At 40.3% G+C, this 22,102-nt stretch overlaps 1 protein-coding gene across 2 annotated transcripts in view; it reads left to right on the plus strand.

Moving 5' to 3' along the window:
- Nucleotides 1-22,102, plus strand: part of LOC109030895 (CD109 antigen) — a 121,023-nt gene that overhangs the window by 68,304 nt on the left and 30,617 nt on the right. For both annotated transcript variants that reach the window (XM_019042097.2, XM_019042099.2), the window contains exons 3-4: nucleotides 17,880-18,072; nucleotides 20,516-20,740. In XM_019042097.2, coding sequence (XP_018897642.2) covers nucleotides 17,880-18,072; nucleotides 20,516-20,740 — 418 coding nt within the window. The remainder of the gene's footprint in view (nucleotides 1-17,879; nucleotides 18,073-20,515; nucleotides 20,741-22,102) is intronic.

Genomic DNA, 22,102 nt, shown 5'->3' on the forward strand with positions numbered 1-22,102 from the left:
CCTCTCATTGGCCAGCGCTGCAAATTCGGGTCATCGATGACCCGGAATCGGTCGTCGCGATAACCACTCAACGGTTCACAGAACACCGTTTCGCCATTAACTAGATTACATTTTGAAATAAGGAGTCACTATTTCTGGTACATCCAAAAAAGTACCCATCGACACGGCTAAACAAATGGCAAATATGCTGTTTTAAAAATGAGCTAGAAATGGAGGTTCCTGTCAAAATATCAAAAAACGATTTTCAGAAATCACTCAACTGGAAATGTTTCCCTTGTGGGCTAAGATTTTTTTCCCCTGAGGACGGCCACCAAGAATTTCTTACGTCATCATTATAATCTGTTACGATTCATAATGGAGTATGGTTGAATGTTACCTGAGCGAAAAGATCTGTAAATCTTCTTGCCGTCGGTAAATTAATTATATCCCCCCTGGTAAAAATTGGCGATAGGAGCTGCGTTTCAAAATACCGTAGAAGTTCTTATAGCCGACTAAAGAAGGCTATTGAAAATCATATTGCTGGCTGCAGAAAGCGGAGCAAATCATATAGCCGGGCTATACGAAGCTATAAAAAAGTAACAGTCGGGCTATAGTTCCTATCGCCGGGCTTTACACTTTATGGCCATTGGTTATAAAAGGCTATAAGAAATTGAGTGGAAATCCGTGGGTTTTTGAAATCATTAAGTTTGATATGGAACTACCTTAACATTTACAAAACACAAATCATATTTTCCTTTAAAACATATTTTTTTTTTCATCAATTAAAATGAGAATAGTCCATACAGAGTGTGCAAACATTTCAAAATCACGAGTTGAAAAACGCTGACTCCGCGCGATTAAATATTAGAGCCTAACACAAAGCGGAGCGGCGACGCACTGGCGCCTACAAACCTAACAGGGATACTTCACGCATTGCGCAATGCGTGAAGTATCCCTGTTAGGTTTGTAGGCGCCAATGCGCGTTTCGCGCTCTCTGCCCGCCCGCCGCGCGGCAGCGTGACACGGCGTCTGAAGCAACTATTTCACACCAGAGGTATTGCACAGTATTATAAGAAATTGAAGGCGCTCCAACATATCAAGAATGACAGGCATCCTTCAAAAGTACGGAGCTTTCCTCGCAAAATAAATCAAGATACTACGGCACAAAAAGAGAGCGGTAGTCCAAAAACTAACCGAGTCCTAGTATCCGTATTTAGTAACGTTTAGCATAAACTTTATCGTCCGGCTGTTGCTTAGTCACCATCGGCTATAAAAGGCTATAAGAAATTGTACAACCGGCTACAGAAGCTATTGGAAATCTTACAGCCGGCTTTGGGTCTATGGTATTTTGGAACACACATTCTACTGCCAATTTTTACCAGGGCCTACTCGTGTAATGCGAGCATCATAGGTAATCATTACTATAAACTCTACGACACTCTGAACTGTTCTTTTTGTCAGAGTTTGTTCTACCGTTCTACTGGGCTGATTTCCATGATTTTTGCGGCTTTTTACAGATGATAGTTCTTAGATAAGCCAGCCATATTTAAATTTTGTAAATATGACTAAGGCAGCTTTATATGATGTGATAAAGTGTGAGTGATCCCATTTGAACACTGTAAATTTTCATTTTTGGTCACAGTTCGTCCTATCTGAAGATCCCTCGGGCCGATCTTTATGATTTTTGCGACTATCGATAGGAGACGGTCCTTCCTTACAGGAGTGTTTCCTCCACGGAAAAACGTGACTACATTTCAGTATTGCCAAACTTCTCTTCGCAAATTGCATTTCTACTAGGGGAATCTAGGGTATTTTCAACTGAAAATTTTACTGATTTTTCCTCAGATCTCATACAAAAATCAGAAAAATTTTGGACAAAAATCGCACACGTGCGATCTTGTAAACATATGAATTTTTTGAGTTGATTGTACAACCCTAGACCGAAGTTAAGTTACCTTGGAACCTAATTGGAAGTTACGTTTCTTCGTTCGGGAAACGACAATCGATGAGTCCAATTTATTTAGATTAACTCACAGCGAAGTGGACCTTAGAGAGCGCGAAACACCCTCAAAGGGTTGGGTTGCGTAGCGGCCAGGGGGCGTACTTCCTCTTTATCCTCTTATCTATATCCTCTCACGATCCATAGTAGAGTATACTAAATGCCTCCCACACCAAAAGTATTTTTACGTCGATAAAATTGTCTGGAAATTTCTTCCCTGGTCGTGCAATTTGTGCATTATGTGTACTATATATCACTGTACTTCATGGACGATCGCTTTATCGATATTCCTCCTTCGGATAGTAGGTCAAAACACAAATGCCGGTGCTCTCATCAATTTGCCTCGGCGCACATTGGAACGAACTAACATAAGAGGTCGGACGTGATATTTTTGTGTAAAATTTTAAATCTTGATGTTTATTCCGTCACAAATCGAATTTTAGAGGGTGTTTCCAAGAGAAAATATCACGAAAAAACCAATGAAACCACACTCTAATTTTTTCGTCTCATTCCGAAATTATAAGCTTTCCAAGTTTCCAGATTTTGTCCGATTTCTTCTATCGATTCGCTCCAGTGTGCGGCGATCCGACACCGACAGCAGGGCGGTAGGCGGTTGTTTTCGAAAACCGCACGACTGTAGCGCGGTGGCGGTCAGCGATGTAATTAAAATAATGGCGGTTCGGCGCGGCGGCGGCGGCGGGCGGGGGGGGGGGGGTCCTGGAAAGAACACCGAAAGATCAAGACGGAGGAGATGAAAAGATGAAACGCACGGGAAGATGAAGATGAACCCGCCGTCAACAACGGTCCCTCGCGCATGCGCAGAAATGCAGAAAACCGAGCGGAATGAAAGATGAGCAGCAGCGACTCGGAAAGTCAGGATCAGGGGTCTCGATCCCTCCCCCCCCCCTTCCTATTTTCCCCTGGTTACCTCGAACCTGGTTGCCGCGTTTTTAAGTCTCTCGGATAGGGGAGCCACGAGGAGCGGAGTGGCGGCTCATCAAAACTAGAGACAACATCAGCGGGCTGATTATTGAAATTGATAGACAAAGGGATAGACAAAGAAGACAAAGAGAAATTGTAGCGATCCTATTGGTGGAAGCGGGTGGTTGCAATGGACATAGGAGGTAAGTAATAACAACCTAACGAACCCTATAGTCAGTCCATCATTTTCTGCCTTTGTCTATGACAGCCACCCGTTTCAACGAATGGGATCGGTACATTCTCCCTTTGTCATCTTTATCTATAGCTTTGTCTATCAATTTCAATAATCAGCTCTTAAAGAAACATGCAGAGCAATTGGTAGTATGGTAAATGTTTAACTTCTGGGCATTCCTTCAGAACAGCGATTTTGTTTATCGTCATCTTATTTGTTCCTCCTTCTTGCGCTTTGTTGAGCAGTATGATCAACAAAGCTGGTTTGTCGAACGTATGACAAAAGTAAGGTGGATTACATTCAAATTAAGTTGATAGATTAACTCAATAAAAAGAGTCGTAAAAAATAATTTAGAAGTGAATTTAAATAAAGTTATTTAATTAAATATGATATAGACTATGTATACAAATCGCCCGTCATAAACTAAAAAAACGTCAACTCAGTACGTTATGCTCCTCAGCATAGGGTAAATTAGTGGTGATCGAATTGACCACATTTTGCAATGACGAACCACTCTACTTCTGGCTAACTTTAGAAACAATAAACAGGCGTTTTAATACGAAAAAGCACTTTGCACGTGAATTCACGTTCACATACCTTGCATCGATACTTTCCTACTGGCGCGTTTAAGTCTCTCCGCTTTTCGCTCCTTTCGTTTGCCTTTAATCGATGAGTTGAAATATTAGAGATCGACGTGTATATGTCGAGTTTTACCGGGAATCTAGGGATAGCTTTGCGGCCATCGCATGCAAGTAAAGTAACGAACACCTAAACGCCTTCGGTTCTGTATGTATGCAATATAGACTTCCGTCGAGCACGTATAGATGCGTTTATTAGTTTTCGGATGCGTTAATTGCCTCGAATCGCAATTTTCCAACTAGTTTGTAATTTGGATAGTGAAATTCCACAATCAAGTGTAATTTTTTTCTTTTTCATTATCCAATTTGAGAGACGTACGAGCATGTTTTTTCCATTCAAAATATATTTTTTAATTCAAACTTGACGAAAATCGCTCCGAAAAAATTTGGTTCCGCTTATGAATGTCCGTGTTTTCGTAGATTGTCCGTTTCAACGATGCAATACTAAACTACACTAAACTTCAATACTAAACCTCAGTTACCACCGGTGCAGATTTTTCGGCTTCTTGAATGACAAATTAGCATTTTTTAGTGAAGAGCAATCAATTGAATTTGGAAGCGAGAAATAATGGTTTGAAGTTTTTTCCTGCCACAAGGTTGAATTTGATAAAGAAACTTCGTGTCGACTTTTTACTCACCAAATATTTTTTGTGAAAATTCCATTTTTGACGGGAGAAAATATACTTGTAGACGAGTGAAAAACTATCTTATATTAATTTTCCCCCTAATATGTCGCTTTGGTTCCTTTTCAAGTGTCAACAAAAGCTGTTGAATAAGCATCATTGAACTTAATTTCCCGAGACTTCTTTTTGTCTTTCCAAGAATGCACCATGAAAATTACGTGCTTTTAGGTCCTTACATAATTAAGATGAAACTGGATCATTTTGAGACACTGCAATTCTGCCATCTTTACCAAAGCCGTCGTGACTCTGATTAAAACTTTGCGTTTTTCCTTCCGCCAAGAATACCTCGATCCCTGTAATGCTCCATTTTTTTCAGTTCAAGTTTTCAGTGGCATACCACAATCATTCTAAAAATTATAAGGAATGAATACTCTTTGCTTTTTCTGTAAGACAACATGTCGTAAGAAAAAATTGAGAAAAACTAGAATGGAGCACTACGTTTTTGCTCTGAACGGCAAGATTGAGATGCGTGTATTGCGCGATGTAACCATAGCTTTACCCCCGGTCGAGGATAATTTCTCCCAACGGCGCTAGGACGTGCTAAACGGTTGTTGCTTTTTATGAGTATGCGAGGAGCGTAGCGTTTGACCTCAAACAATGTGTCCAACGTGTGTCCATCAAAATCTGATGAGGAGTCTCACTGTAATTTTGTAAACGCCCCTCTCTCACCGTTGATTCATGGACGCGCGTAACATGGCACCAACGCGCGCCGCGAATTTTTGCTTTTTTTCCGTACTCCCGTACGAAGGAAGAACGCCGCATGAGCCTTCAGGCGTTGCCAAATTTTCTCTGAGAAAATATTTATTTTTGAATAACATTATGAATACTTGGATGGCATTTTGCAAAAAGGAACCAAAAGCATTCTCATGTTGCCAAGATTTTTTTTTTTATCATGCAAATGTAACTGATCATCTAAACAAGTTTTATCTTTACTCCCAATAAACTATGAATTCAAGACAAAAATTACCTCTGTGCATTTAAGTTTTTGCATGACTTCAGGAATATTTTGCAAAGATTGTAAGTTGCACAATCCTAGCAAAATTGAAATGCTCTTGGTTCCTTTTTGCAAAATGCGATCCATTTGTTCTTGAAATTTCCATACACTCAGATCAAATTACGAATAAAATTGCCCGAACATCGGAAGAAAAATGCATATAAATTCGTCCGAAAATTCAAGATTTTTTGATCGGAGTTTTGGCAACGTCTGAGGGATGATACGACGTTATTTCCGAGCACGGGAGCGTATGGGTATGGGTTCGCTTCACTCCATTTGACGGGTGCGCGGCGCCGCGGCGTGGTTTGTCGGTCATGCACAGTCCTGGCTTTCAATCAGAGAATCGAAGTTCGAACCAGAACCCGGAGTCAAAGGGGCAGAGGGCACAGATTAATCAAGAGCCAACCACGGCCCTCATTCCGTACCCGGGCCTCGTTGCCAAATTTAAATAGTTATTCCCTCGATTTCCACGTGTTGGAGCCTCGAACTCGGCGGATCCGGCAACCACGCTCGCGGTTTCTCTTATTATAACTGCTGAAATCGCGGATTCGCGGAAATCTCGCGGGTTTCGGCCCTCGTCATGTCCGTGCGAAAGTCAACGAGGGGTTTTGACGGCCGAGCCTTTCGGTTTCCTCCGAGGAGGGTGAAATTGATCTCCTGCTCGTTTGAGTTCGTGAAGTTCGATTTCTATGCGCCTGAATTTCACACATATTCATTTACATAAACTCCGCGGCAAATTATCGAAAACTTACCTCTGACCGTTCTCACAAGGAGCCCTCGTCATGAGTCGCTACGGATGCGGAGGGCGAAACTATAGAAAAACTCGTAGCTCGATTTGAGAGCTTCGTGTAGTGGGCTTCCTGTTCAATTATGTTTCTCTTTCTTCACGTGGGAGTCTCGGAGAACCTTCATGGAGAGAGTAGGGACATAGCGAGCCGATTATTGAATTTGATAAACAAAGCCATAGACTAATAAGACAAAAGGGATATAGAGGAATTCTATTGGTGGAAACAGGAGGTTGCAATGGACAAAGGAGGTTGGTAATAGACTAACTAACGGCGTCCGACAAGAGATCAGCTTACAGTTAATCCACCATTTTTCCACCTAGTCTGTAAAAACCATCGCAGTTCCAACAAATAGGATCACCCCGTGCTCCCTATGTCTTCTTTGTCTATCGCTTTGTCTATCAGATTCAATGATCAGTCCTCTGAGTCAAATAAAGACCCTTCGGATCCAGAAACATGCAGTGAAAAAAAAGGACGTGGGAACCGTACGTATGGGCTATATAGACATACGATCTATATTCCGGGCTCAGAGGCCGAAAGTTCCGGGCGCAGCACCCGGAGCAATCGAAGCTACGGCTCCAGCACCCAGAACTATCGGCCTCTGAGCCCACAACGGACGGTATGTCTATATGGCCCGTTACTGGTTCTTCAGTGTAGTTGCTCTGAATGGAAGAAGGTTGCTGCCACCCCTGATAGTTTACTAATTACCTACCTACTACACTTGTTGCCAATCTTGCATGTAAGTCAAACTCAGAAATCACGTACCTAAGCCACGGCGTTTCAAAATTCCCGCTCCTATTTCATTTTTGACGCGAAACAGTACTTTATTGCTGGGAACGTTTACCAAGTATGTTATTCGAATAAATCAGAAAACTCTCAAAAGATCACGCTTAATTTAAATGAAATATCCGCCGCGTGAGGTCTTAAACCGAGATACCCGGTTTCCGATTTTGGTCATCGGTTTCTCGTGGATAAATTAAAACAAATACAACCGCGCGTAACAAGGCTACAAAATACACGTGAACCAAGATATTTCGCTTGGAAACACCACAGCCTTCATCAGTTGGATGAAACATAATACACTTTAAAACTTTAAAAACTCAAATTTTAACAATTTTCATCTCATTTATAGAAAGATACAACCGAGTACTGAGTGTTTAAATTTTTAAATTTAATTATATTCCATCCAACTGAAGAGGGCTGTGTTTTATTTATGTGTTAATCTGTGTGTATTTTATGTGTAAATCTATGTGTATTTTATGTATATTTTATGTGTATTTTCTAGCTGTATTACTCGCGGTTGTATTTGTTACGGAATGCTGAGTATCCAACATTTCTCGAGGATATTCGCGATTTTTGTGGGCTTCCGCGGTTCCAAAGGCATCCGCAAGTTTTTGCGGACAATTTGCGCCCCCTCCCCCCTGTTCTTTCCAATACAGTCGCTTATCGGTCCCGTGTGATTTTCATCGTTCCTTACCGTCTCCATACCATATATTGGTTCGCACTCGCAGCTGATTGTCCTCATTGTTTGTAGAGGACCCAGAGGTGTAAGAAGGACGCAGCATTTTTGTCCTCGTCTGAAGAGGATGTTCATGTTTGATTTTGCCAGGCAGCGTGTCGTCGCTCCTCTGACGTGAAGGCGTATCTCTATATCCACGTGAGCCGCGAAAGGCATGGAATTATATGGAACACAGGGCTCACGTGAAATTGAGATACGCCCTTATGTGAGAGCGAGGATGTCAGCGTGCCGGTTGGTAGGTGGTGTTGGTCTGTTCCTGGAACGAAAATAACTGCTCCCACCTTGGGCTCGCTGTGACGCATGCCAATTGAATAGCCGTCATTTAAGGCCGCCAAAGCACTCTTTTGACGCGCAAAAGATGAGTCAATATGGATGACTCACGGTGCTTTGCAAGGCGATACCGGAGCTTTTAATAAGGTATCTCTGGTCAATTTTGTGAGGGAATTATGTTTTCCATCCTTTAAGGCTTTGAGTTATGGAAGAAAAGTAATGGAAAACAGGAAAAACGGGAAATTATAAGCAGGCGGCTCCAGGACTTCAAGGTCGGAAAAGCGTTTCATCTGTGGGGCACATTAAAGATTTAATATTGAAATATGAGAATATTGTAATTCAAAGACATAATCTCGAAATTAAAATGAATAGCGGAAAGCTCTGACAACGTGTTAGTAGGCATATAAGAGAGTTTTTTAGTCAAGATTCAACGTTTATACTTTTCTTGTACTCAGAAAGCCAAACAATAAATCGACGGTGAAATTACTAAACCGTATGTATCTCGTTTGTGGTGTTAAAAATCTTCACTTACATTTCTTTTTGTGAAAGGAGAACAAATCAGTATCATTTTTTGAAGTTTTCAAGACTTTAAGTTGAGTAATTTCCGTTTAGAAAATAAAGTATGGCTGGAAGTCTGCACCGTCGCAAACCGAGATACATGGTCTGGTAGTTTCATTGAAATGCGAGTGGTTAAGCTAATTTTTATTGCCAAAAAAGGGCTTCAAGTTGTATCTTAATTTAAACATGTTTAGCCTCGAACTCTAAGATGACTCTTTCTCAATTCACACATTTTTAATTTCAGACTTCAACCATTATAACTTTAGTTTTTCGGAGACATTTTAAATGTTTCCTCAAGCAACAATACTCCTAAAATTCAACCTGATAATGATAAAATTTACTCAATTTTGAGTTTTTGTGGCACCGAGGACATTGAGGGTTTTTTTTTCACGATGATCAACATTGAAACTCTGAGTATAAGTTTTTAAGTGGAAATTCGAATTTACAAACACTAAATAGGTCAATTCTTTGATACTTGTTAAAAATGGCACATTTTTTATGTATCTCAGCGTTTTCAAGTGAGATATTTATTAGACAATAGGCCAGTATCGACGCTAAATGTCTTACCTTGTCAAGAGTTCCATTTAAGCGGTGCTTTTTCCCGATAAATTGATTTTCGAGGAACAAAGGGCTCATTTATTCCGAGTCGATCATTAAACTCGGTGACTAGCCTCGCCCGGCGCACAATGAAACGAGCCAGTGGGAGATTTCGGACAGGATGTGGACAATTCAAAAACTTATGTATTGATTAATACGAAATGCAGTGGTTTAAAAGTAATTCCATTGGATGTCTTGTTGAATTTCTTTCAAGAGGTGTTCCCTAAAATGTATAATGTGATGAAATAAACATAAACATATTCAAAAATGGGCACTATACGAATAATTAGACTGAGCGTACGAAGAACTGAGCGACATTAAACGAAAAAGTAACTAAAAACCGAGAAATGCGTAGTTTAAAAAGCGCAACTTTCCCGCAAGTTTGAAACGCCCCGGTTTCGCGCAGAACCAGAAGGAAAAGCGAAAACACTAATCAGTAGCAAGCACGGGTTTTTAGGACTTTCGTCAAGTGTCTTTCTAATCCTCGTCTTTAAAAACAACAGGATAGCCGAAACTATGTCTTCAGACTCAAAGAATCAAATCTCATTCATGTTATCTGCAGTTAACAAATAACGATTCCATATTAAAATACGCTCTATTTAACCAACATGAGCGGAAACCGAGAGGAGATAGCGATGTGACTACCGTAGTATATTACTTCCATCATTTTCCCGCCATTCCGGCGCGTTCGAAATTCCTTCGAGTCTTTGGGCTTCTTAATAGCGGGCTTGTCTAGGATTTTGGCTCCGAAAGTGCGCAATAAATCACCACGTTATCTATACTCTCATAGTACTTTCAGAATATTAACTAAAAACGCGTTTTGAATATAAAAACACATGGTTTAGTGACCCATTAAATGGACCGCGTTAAGCAGAAAAGAACCAAACCATATCAGGCATTGCCATATTTGATTGGGCAATTTCATTTTTACATGAAAACTGTTGCGCGGATTTTTGTACAAATTTCAGTGAATATTCTGCATGGTACGAAGCAAATGCCTTTACATTTTTACAGGAAATCGCACAAACGTTCTCTTGTAAGAAATTAAATTGCCCAACTAAATTTGTCAGTAGCTGATCTGCCGTGCTAAGGAAGGACACCGTATGAATATTCGAGAGTTGCCAAATTTCCTTCGATAAAATGATTATTTTTGAGGAAAATTGTGAATATTTTTTCTTGAAATGTTCAGACACTTTAGACCGAAGTACAAAGAGAATTGCCCGAGAAATTGGCAAAAAAATATTCAAACATTTTCCTGAAAATTAATGATTTGCCAGGGTAAATTTAGCAACGCCTGAAGGCTCATGCGGCGTTTTTCCTTAGCACGGCAGTGATGTGGCTTTGGTTCCCTTTTGCCTAAAGCGGTCCGAATGTCCTGTCTCTGCCAATGAGTGGCTCCCTTGTGCGGCGTGGCGGGAACCTTAAATTAAACTCGAGGCCCAGCGCGGCCGTGGCTATCGGGGCGGAGGGATGACTTCCACAAGGTCTGTCAAGGTGTCAGCGCTGCGAGGCAGGAGAAAGTCACCTGTCATGGATCTCGTTAGCCGGTAGCGGGTCGCGGGTCCTTTTGCATGCACAATCCAGTCGCATTGCCGGGTCCGGGAGCCGGCGAATACAGTTAGTGCGCTCGAGGCTCCTCCGGACCGTAACGGCTCCGACGAAAACCACGTAACCCGATTACCGCGCAAACCGCCCGTCTGCCTCGCTGCACCGCCTCCGCCTTCCGCGTGAGAAAGTCCACGCGCAGACGCAGATCCACTCCGCGCCGGCCTAAAGTTTCTGGGTCGATTCCGCTGCATGCCTTCGGAACCTCTCCGCTGCTGATGCACCTCAATGTGCATCCTTTTAGGCTTGATTTAAGGTTCGATTTGGCAGCAATTCTCTAGACTATTGGAAGGGTAGGAGGATTACATAGATCGAAGAACATATCGACGGTGAAACTACCAAACCACGTATCTCGGTTGCGGTGTTTAAAAATCTACGCTCAAATTTTATTTTTTTGAAGTAGACCAAATCAATATCATTTCTTGAAATTTTCACGGAATTTTCTCCGCACAAAGAGGAAAAATCACAGAAATTTTCAAGACTGAATGTCAAGTAGTTTTTCATTTAAAAAATAAAGCATGACAGGAAGTCTGCGACGTCGCAAACCGAGATACGTGGTTTGGTAGTTTCACCGTCGATATGGACCGCGTCATGCAGAGAGGAACTAAGCCGCATCAGATATTGCCAAATTTAACTGGGCAATTTAATTTTTTTACATGAAAACGGTTGTGTGGATTTGTGTGCCAATTTCAGTGATTTTTCTGCGTAGTGCGAGGCAAATCCCTCAACATTTTCAAAAGAATCCGCACAAACGTTTCCTTGTAAAAAATTAAATTGCTCAGCTAAATTTGGCAATTGCTGATGTGGCTTGGTTTCTTTCTGCTCAACGCAGTCCGTCGCATCAATGACTCGTGACGGAACGCCACCAGCATCACAAAACGCGGCATCACTCTACCGGCATCGACATCGGCATAGGCGGCGGGAAAGACAAGGCGCCTTCATTTTTCCGGTTACGTGACACGCACATCCTGAGCGCGCGTATATGGCATGCCAAGTGATGCTGTCAATTCCCGAGGCAACCACGAAGAAATGAACCTCGGTTCATACGAAACCGCGAAGTTTTTTTTTTTTATTCAAGTTTAGCGAACATTGCACTTTTGCACAATGTCCAAAAGATAGTAGCAGATTAAATTTTTCGGCATGTGGAATGTAACCTTTAAGTGCTAGAAATAATGTAACATTTTAAGAAAAAACTTACATTTTATTGATAAAATTTGACCAAAGCTTTTCGAAGCAAGCGCTTCATCGTCAGGGTCCCAAAGTATTGATTACAAAGGCCATAACTTAATTTTAGACGGTGGTAACAATTGATAGCAATTAACAGATCGAAAACACTCTCAGAGAGTGTTTCGGAGAGTTTTTGGATCTGTTAATTGTAATCAACTGTACGACTGTCTAAACATTTTTTTATTGATGTCACCAAAGTGTCCATTCAAAGGGATGAAACTTCGGTGCAGGAGATCAAAATCAAAGAGAATCGCATAATTCTCATTACTCACATAACTTGTATAACTGCACGAAGTATTGTCATCGTAAAAAAAAGAAAGAAAATGAAATTTCCAACTTTTCTAGGCGTTCGCCGATGCTGCGGATCAATGCAACCATATTCTTTTGAAAAAATGCTCGTCCGTCCGTCCGTCCGGCGTCCCTAATTTCTGTGTACAGTCATATCTCAAAATCCATTCGCACAATTTCATCCAAAATCGGCACGAAGGACCATGTCTACGGTCACCTCATGCGCGTCAAATGGTTTTATAATACGCCAAATGGGAGGGGGGGGGGGGGGGATCGGGACAAAAAAAGATTTTTCTTCAAGGGAGAATTTTCTCAAAATGTTGCTATCCTCGACGAAGTACACCCGATCCGACCATAATTTTCCTGGGCCACGACAGAATTACTTAACCGCCACTACATGAGCCCTCACTCACGGCGGTGGCCAGCCTCAACGAAGGGCTCGTCGAAACCAGGACCATTGTTCTTTCCAGTGTGGTTTCGCAATTTCGGCGTCGGGGTGTCGGGGGGGGGGGGGGGGGGGGGGTGTCCGCCACCGGACGCGTCGCACCGTTGAATCCGAGGCATCAGCATTCGGCGTCCAAGACGCGTAATCGCGGATCGCGACGCTTTTCGCTTTTCCCGCCGCACAATGGATCGAGTCAATGGCCGAGGTCGCTCAAACTTTGGAAACTTGAAAAGCTTACAACTCCGTTTATAAAAACATTTGAGGTCTTAAAAGTGATTCCATTGATTTCCTCCTACAATTTTCTTATAGAGACACCCCTTGAAATTTAAAATTTGACGAATTAAACATAAAAATGTCATGTCCAACCCCTCTAATGGAGAGTTCGCACACACAAATTTTATTGCTTCGTCTGAAAGTGCTTAATGTGCTGATTTCGCAGTATTTTTCTTAATTTTTTCTGACACGGGACATTTGAGAAAAATCTATTTAAAAGTGAGAAAATGTGCTGCTGTATGACGTCATCTGTTGGCATTTTCCATTTAAACACATGTATTTTAGCAGATTAGGTTATTTTGTCATATTTTATCCAATTCAGAAACCAATGATATCCTCGTATTCAGTTTCCTTAGTAGTATTATTTTAACCCTTACCTGCACACTTTATGGGTTTTGAACTTTTTTTTGAAATTTCGAGTTTTCTAAGGCTTCTCGGGTCTAAATAACTCAAAATTAGTGAAAAAAAATTTTTTTGACTTTTTTTTACCCAAAAATTTTGACAAAAAAGGGTGGTCAGTATGACTGACCACTGAGCAGGATAGGAATACGCTAATTCCCTATTCACCTATGTTGATATAATTTTCGTGTTTTTTTTTATTTTTGTGTAAATAATGATCCTTGTCTCTACCTATCCGCGCAAGACATTCACTTTCTGCCCTCCAAGCCCCCACCCCCTCCCTCGCAGACCTCCCCTTACCTTCCATACTAACTTTACCAGTGAATTATAAATGTTGACGGCGTAGATTTTGTAAGTTTTTCACTTTTTCTTACATGTTTGTAAGTGAGAGAGTCTCTGTTTTTTGAAATTGAGTGAAGCTAGTCTTAGAAAAATGTTTAATTTATTATAAAAGAGTATAAAAAGAGCAGAAATATATAAAAAAACTTAAAGTGAGGAACATATGAGCGTAACTGGAATAAGTAAGAAGGCAATCGAAGACCAGTTGCAATGAAATAAATTCATTTTTTCGAAATGTAACGATAATGGTCCTTTCCCACATGAGACTAGCAATTTTAAAATAATAATTTTGGTCAATAATTAAAAGTAATATGAACATAATCATAAAAATTACCGATAAAAAAAATAATAAAAAAATAATAATAATAAAAAAAAAAAAAATGAAATTATCAGACTGAAAGTTTGATTACCTCGAGGTCATGTAATTATTTGTGTAATAAGTTTGAAACAAGTAAGTGAAATAAATCGTCAAAATGAGGAGAGGATGAATCCACTCAGCAACAAGTATCCAGTTCCAGCTCCTAGCCGCCTGCTCGGTGGTCAGTTATACTAACCACCATGTTCCAGCATGAATTAAATAATCAAAACTTTTGAATTTTTCACTTGCCAAATGACATTCTCACAGCATTACAGTCTGACTTAATATTTTACTACTAAATCAGAACCATTTGCGTCGCACAAGCAACTGACAACTGCAAAACTGGAGATAACACCGGCAGCACCAAACCTCCAACGAATCGGAGGTAAGCAATAGATGATAAAACAATATTGCCAACATAACATCGCCCGGAAATATTTTTTTTTCATATTCTGGACCATATCCCAAGTACAACTACATGGTTGGTAAGGGTATGTCGCGCCAAAACGGCCATGAATAATAATTTAAAAAGGTGGTCAGTATAACTGACCACTGAGCAGGTAAGGGTTAAGGATGAAATTCACAAAATTTAAGACACTTGCAAATTCTCGATTGACTGGATCCACCGTGCGTCGGCGGTGCGGCACGGCCCGGGGCATTGTTTCGTTTTTGCTTGAGCTCGCCCGAAGAATGGAGCATCCTGCAGTCGTGGCCCTCGTTGCACCGACGACGCCAAGAACGCACTGTCAGCATTTGGATGTTACCAAATCGATGATGAAAGTCCAAACGCACGTATGTCCATTGCGGCGTCTCAAAATCTCCGATGTCGTTTTGTTTCTCAGGATAGGGGAAAAAAGATGAATGACCTCTCAGTTCCACTCATGAGGGCACGGGGCTAAGGTGTTGATGTCAATGTGCCGAAGGTCAATTTTATGATGCTGCGATTTTTGAGTTTAGACCTCGATTTTGTAGGGAAAAAAACCTGCTATAAAACTGAAGCCTTGCGTTTACGAGACAAATGCCAAACACGGAAAAATGGATGCTAATTTAACAATTAAATTGTTGAAAAATAAACAATTAAATTGTTGAAAAATAAACAATTAAATTGTTGAAAAATAAACAATTAAATTGTTGAAAAATAAACAATTAAATTGTTGAAAAATATGTCCGACATATTTCAAACATTTTACATACAGAGGAATACAATATAATTACAATAGTACGTGGAAAGCTAATTTAACCAAGGGGGTGGTTGAATCAGCATTTTTTTATTGTAAAATCTACATTGAAACATGTCGGACACTTTTTTTTAACAACAAAATTGTTAAAAATATCATTTTTCTTCGTGAATAAAAAAAGTTATGAAGGGTAATATTTTGCTCAAGGCAAAAATTGACTGTCAAAAATTAAAATCAAATTACATTGAAAAAATTCACCGTCGTATTTGTCTGAAAACGATCCTTTATAACAATATTTTCGTGAAGTCAAAGAAAGTTCGAGGACAAAAAAAAGAGAAAATCCTGCAGTGAATTTTTCAGTTTAATTTGATTTTTATTTTTGGCATCGATGTTTTTCTTTAGCAAAATATCCTCTACGACTTAAGGTATTTGGCTTTTTCTCGTAAGCGTAAAGTTTCGGTGTTATGGCAGGTTTTGTGCGGAAGCAAAGCCTAAACAGAAAATCAACTTTTTTGTCATAAAATTGACTTTTGGCACCAGTGAAAATGAATAAAATGATTTTCTTTATTATTACGCACCCAAATGCTACCCGTCAGCGATTGTGCGCCATAACGGCGAGGGCAAGCTCTGCCGTCCCATGGAAAAACGCCATATGAGCCTTTAACCGTTGCCAAATCTCCTCAGATAAAAATATTTATTTTTGAAGAAAGTTATGTATATTTATCCTTGGAATTTTCAGATCTAATAGATTAAATTAGGTACGAGCATAATTGTCTGAACAATTGGAAGAAAGTATTAAAAATTCTCTTAGATAAAAAGCAAATTCGCTTTTTATCTAAGGAAATGTGACAACGTCTGAAGGCTCATACGGCGTTCTTCCCTAGCACGGTAGAGCTGCTCCTAGTTTCGCCGCCCCTTTGGCGTAAGGGCGTATCTCATTTCCACGTGAGCCCCGTTTCACATATAAATTCATGCTATCTATGGCTCATGCGAAAATCGAGATATGCCCAGGAGCGACGATGCAATTATAATGCCAAACAAGCACTTGGCTGAAGCACCAACTCGTCAACGTGTTTGTTCTCTACTGCAGTAAACTCGGTTTCCACGACAGCAATTATTTAAATCATAAATGTGTTTTTTTCCGCACGAAAGAAATTTGCTGGTCACGCTGCGCTGATGCCTCAAAATTTTATGAGCCTTGTTGCCCGCGTTTTTCTTATGTTGCTGCGTTCGCTCATTCAATTACTTTTTATCATTGACTTGTCCTTGCTTGTCCACAACATGTATCGCCATTTTGCAATTTGAGTTCGTCGTTTTGTTTCCGAAGCTACCGTTCCGACACACTCAGTTTTCACCCATATGAAAAAAAAAACGTCCTTGACGATTTTCGTCGAACCTGGTGTTAAAAATTACCGGTTTTTTTTTACGTATTGCTTTCCCTCGGAAATCTCGAAGAAAATTTATTGGTCTCTTAGAGAATTTTGATAGAGTGGATAAGTAAATACGAAGTTTTCATTGGAATTTTTCCACAGGAGAGCAGAGAAAATCAGCGAACGAGAGAAGTGCAGAATTCTAGACTCCGTGGACAAATTTTAATCCCTGAAAATGAAGACATGTTGATAGGTTTGCCCCACGAAGCTCACAAACATAATATATAGGCCATTTTAATATAGGTGAGACACATGACTGTTATGTTAAATAGCGTCATTGGTTTTAGAGGTGAAACCTCGCACGATTACCAATTACGCAAGTCTACGGTGTTTACACTCACGAAGAGAGCAACTCCGCAGATGACGCGCGTTGCTCTTGATTTTACACATCAAAATGACTAAAATGAGCACCTACCTTCGCGCACCTGATATCGTGCTCTATGGTGCACAGAATTTTTCGCCTTCAATTGAATGATTAGGCAAAAACATTCCCCTTGCGTCGTAAAAGTTGCATCTTCACTTATTGAAGGGGCCCCGAGAGCGGAGGCCCACTCAGGCGCTAGATGATAGTGATTTGTCCTTTACCAAGCTCATTTGTAAACTCACATCAGGTTTTCGATCATACACAAAGGAGTGAACAGATGTACAACTTTGAATGTTCAATATTCACTTTTCTATTCAGCCATAGTCACGGAAAAGAACTTCTCGCTGGTGACCTAGAGCCTTTAACGCAAGAGTAGAAAAAACAACTGAATACGCGTCACCGGGAGATTTCACTATGCCCATGTTATGTATGTAGTGCGTGGATCCTATGCTGCCAGGCTATGGAAAAACGCCGTATGAACATTCGAGAGTTGCCAAATTTCCTCGCTGAATATATTAATTTTGTTGAAAAGTTACGTATATTTATTATTATTATTAAAATTTTCAGACACTTTAGACCAAATTATAAGCAAACTTTTTTGAAAAAATTGGAAGAAAATTATTCATAAATTTTCTGGAAAATTCATAATTTCCGGAAGAAAATTTGGCAACGCCTGAAGGCTCATACGGCGTTTTTCCTTCGCACGGCAGTATGTAGGTCCTATGATGGTCCATTATGACGGAGATTAAAACATTTTAAAGAGTTAAAGTTGTTGATGGTTGTGTCCGTTTGTTGCAGGTTCTACTCGGTGATCGCGCCAAAAGTTCTTCGGCCGAACACGGAATACCATGTGGCGGTATCTGTGGAGGACGCCTCTCAACCGACGTCTGTCATCGTCCAAGTTGGCGGGAAGCAGGACAGCGGCGGCACTTTCCGCACCTCCGAGTACGTCACCCTCGCGCCCTACGCCTCCCAGATCGTCAAATTAGAGGTGAGAGCAACTCCTCTAATTATTCCCGCATTTTCAATATTCTACCAAGATATGGATCGCATTTATCAAAAAGGAACCAGCGCGATCGTAGTGTTGTAAAAATGTCGCTTCTTCGTAATGGACCACTAGATAAGGTACGAATTTCAGCATTCTGATACATGTTTCTTAACCGAAATTTCACGTAAAACACGATGCACACAACGAAAATTACCGAAATTTACTCCTTACGAAGATATTTAATGATTCTTAATGCGTGAATTCAAACCACCCGCTCATGAAAACTCAATGCTCTACGTGATTCACATCGCGCGCTAAACGTTATCATGACAGTCTCTGCGATATAAAAATCTGGCAACCTCAATCTTGACGCTTTGGCTCAGTTATAGCAAATTGCTAATAGTTTGAACAACACATGATGGGAAATGAACGTTGCTCGATTGAGAAGCTTGCTGAAACCATTGTAGTGCGCGATTTGACTCACGTAGAGTTTTGAGTTTCTTGTGAGCGGGCAGTTCAAATTCCTCGTAACCAATGTGAAATAAAAACGTTAATATCTTCGTTAGGAGTTGGTTTCCGTAATTTTCGTTGTGTGAATCGTTTTCTACGTGAAATTCTGATTAAGAAGCATGTATCAGAATGCTTAAATTCGCACCTTGTCTAGTGGTCCATTATCTAAAAAATCTCCGAGAGTATCGAATAGTTTTGGCATCCAACCAAAAAAATGATGATTTTCAAGGAACCCGACTGTGTAAATTTTAATGTACTGTGCATAAAATGAGTATTTTTATAAGAAAGTTTTGGAAACTCTATAATATTGCGCTGGTTCCTGTTTGCTACATGCGATCCATATTGTAAAAGGTCACTCGAAACCTGTCGATCGCTGCTCACGTCTTCGGGAAAACCGTATGGAAAGTCCGTTCCTTCGATGTACCTTGAAACGGTTCTCGTCTAGTATATTTGTTGAAAAATTATCTCATGGTGCTTGAGACGAGATCAGAAGTTACAAAGATCTGATTGGTTGGGCTACTTGGAAAAATTAAGAATTTAAGCCTCATCACACGTCCTGTTTGAGACAGAAGACATTGAATGAAGAACGGATCCTAGGAACTTATATTTTTAGCTGAAATGACGCCAAAATTGTGACGCTGAAACCACCATTTTTTGCAAATTTGTTCCTTAGATACGGCTATACTCGCAACGAGATTCCGTCTCAACAATTGCGTTCTTTTTATACGCTGGGGAAGCATTGCTTTCACAAGAATTTTTCAAAGATAACTATTACTATTTTATTTCCTATTCATTCATCATCGACCATTGAGACTTCAATAAAAAAAAGTCAGCATCAAAATTGGCAGATCGGAAATTAACACTAAAAGAAAACAGACAACACAAATTCTCGAACAGATAATTATTTGTATTACTGCACGAAGAATATTTCCCGGCATACATCGACTATTAAGGGCGAAAAAATGATGTGCGTACTTTTCATACTCTCTACCGTATCGATGGCCGAAGAGTAAAATCACGTATCTCCGTTTGTGAAACTACAAACTTCTTGCCATACTTTATTTTTTCTTCAGAGAACTGCTCAACCTCATTTTTTAAATTTTCTTTGATTTCTCTCCTCTGTTGGCAGAATATTCCGCATAAATGTCAAGCCACTTAGTTGGCTAAATCCCTTTCGAAAAAGTAAAATTGTTGCGGTAATTTTGAAACACGCCAATGGAGATACGTTGATTTGCTTTTCGCAATCGATATGCCAATATTGAATTTGCAGGTGTCTGAAATTTGATGAATTTCGTGTTTAGGTGGAAACTACTGAGTGAATTGAACACGAGCACATCCTTGGTTCATGAATTGAACAATTATTGGAGAAGATATGACAAAATGCTCTAACCCCCAAAAAGACATGTGTTTGAATGGGAAATGCCGCCAGATGACGTCACTAGGCGGTGTATCTTCTAACTTATATAAATATGTTTTTACTATTCCCCAAATCAGAGAATTTTTTTTTAAAAAATACTGTGAAATCAGCTCTTTAAGCACTTTCAGATGAAGTTATGAAAAATTTGCATGCACATTCTCCATTCCGCTGCTTGTAGTTGTTTCGCTTGAAAACGTCACCTCCGTTTAGAGAAAAGAATTTGGATGGCCCACGTGCAAAATAACGTATCTCCGTTTGCGACGTTGCAGACTTACTGTCAAGCTTAATTTTTTATTTGAAAAACTAATCAACGCAATTTCTTGAAAACTCCTTGACTTTTTTCTCGACCAGCAGAACATTCTGTTTCAATTTCAAGCTATATAGTTAGGTTGTTTTTCTTAGAAGGAAGAAAATTTGAGGAGAAATTTTGAAAATTTGCAATGACGTTGCATCATCTACGTGGTTTTGGACTTGTGGCATGGATTTTGAAATGAATCTGGATTTTGGGCTTTGTTTCAGATCGGAGACGTGGGCCCGGGGCTGTACAATCTAACGGTGCAAGGTTCTGGTGGGCTGAGCTTCGAGAACACGACCGAACTGGAGTACGTGCACAAAAGCTACTCGGTCTTCATTCAGACGGACAAAGCCATCTACAAGCCCGGACACAAAGTCCAGTTCCGCGTCATCGTCCTCAACTCCCATCTCAAGCCCGTTGTCACCGGAGCCCTCGATATTTTCATCACGGTAGGTCCAAGTCCCTCAAATTCTCACCTTCCGGCCAAACTATCACAAGCGCCATGCCATCTTTATACATTTCCGCCGCAATTTTTCATTACAGAGAAATTTGTCTACGAAGCTGTCTGAAAATTTCTCTAAATTTTATCGGCAGTACTAAGAAAATTCCGTGAAATTTTCAAACTGATTCAACCGACAATTTCTCTGTTAAAAAATAAAATGGCGGCAGAAAGAGGGTTATTCATATAGGCGAAAAATGTACCCAGCCCGGAATGTACGAAACTTTGTGAGCTGATAGTACTAGTTGAGAGAGGCTTATCCCTAGCTCCGTTTTTGCAGGAACCCCAGGGAAACAGCGTTGCCATTTTTTAAAGTCGTAACCTTCAAACACCCATAACTTTCGCAGAAATGCAGTTACAGAGCTCGTATTTATACCAAAAGATGCAAAAAATTACGTTCTATCGACCAATACCAAAGAAATTTTAATTTGACTCCATTGTTGCCACGTTTTGGCCATTTTTTTAATTTTCGTAATTATTTAAAATCACGTTACCGCCTAAAAAAGTGTTTGCGGTTGGTGGGGATTGAATAAAAACCTGTCGGAATTATTGTTCGTTCGATTCCGCATCCATCGATATATTATACTTTTCTGAGAGACTTAGGGAACACGAGTTATAGCGATTTGAAAATTCGGCAACACGCCCTATACCCCGATATTGACGCTCGTTTAGGTACGTTTCGCAACTCCGTGTTAAAGCAAAACGCCTAGAACAAACAAAATTCGAAAAGTCAGTTCATGTTTTGCGCTTTTTTGAAACTTTCACATGATTTTTAGGAATTCAAGGAGCGGCGGTGTTGCCGGTTTTCAATGAAAACCACCGCTGCCATGACAATTTAAAGTAGTACTCATTTAATCTTATCCAGCTACATTTGCTAACCTAAACTGACCATTTGCGACATGGTGATGACAACATTGCCTAATTTCCGTCGGAATTCGCGTAGAGGAGGGGTTGCCAGTTTTCATGGAAACCGCCACCGCAATCACAAAAAAAATGTATTACTTATTTAATCACGTTCAGCCTTACTCTGTAGTTGGAATTGTTTATTTATCGGATCGATGGTTTCTTCTATCCCTCTGCAACGGCAGTGGTGACCGACAGTAACGAGGTATCGAAATTTAAAGCTACCGAATCACTCAAGCGGTCCGATGAGTAGTTTTGGCGAGGGGCCTAGATCCATTGCTCTTGATCTCTATACAATATCGATATCTCGGTACTGTCAGGCACCACTGCCGTTGCAGAGAGATAGATGAAACCATCGATTCGATAAATTAACAATTCCAACTACAGAATATGGCTGAACGTGATTAAA

This window comes from Bemisia tabaci, chromosome 5 (assembly GCF_918797505.1).
Source record: "Bemisia tabaci chromosome 5, PGI_BMITA_v3".
Lineage (NCBI taxonomy): Eukaryota > Metazoa > Arthropoda > Insecta > Hemiptera > Aleyrodidae > Bemisia > Bemisia tabaci.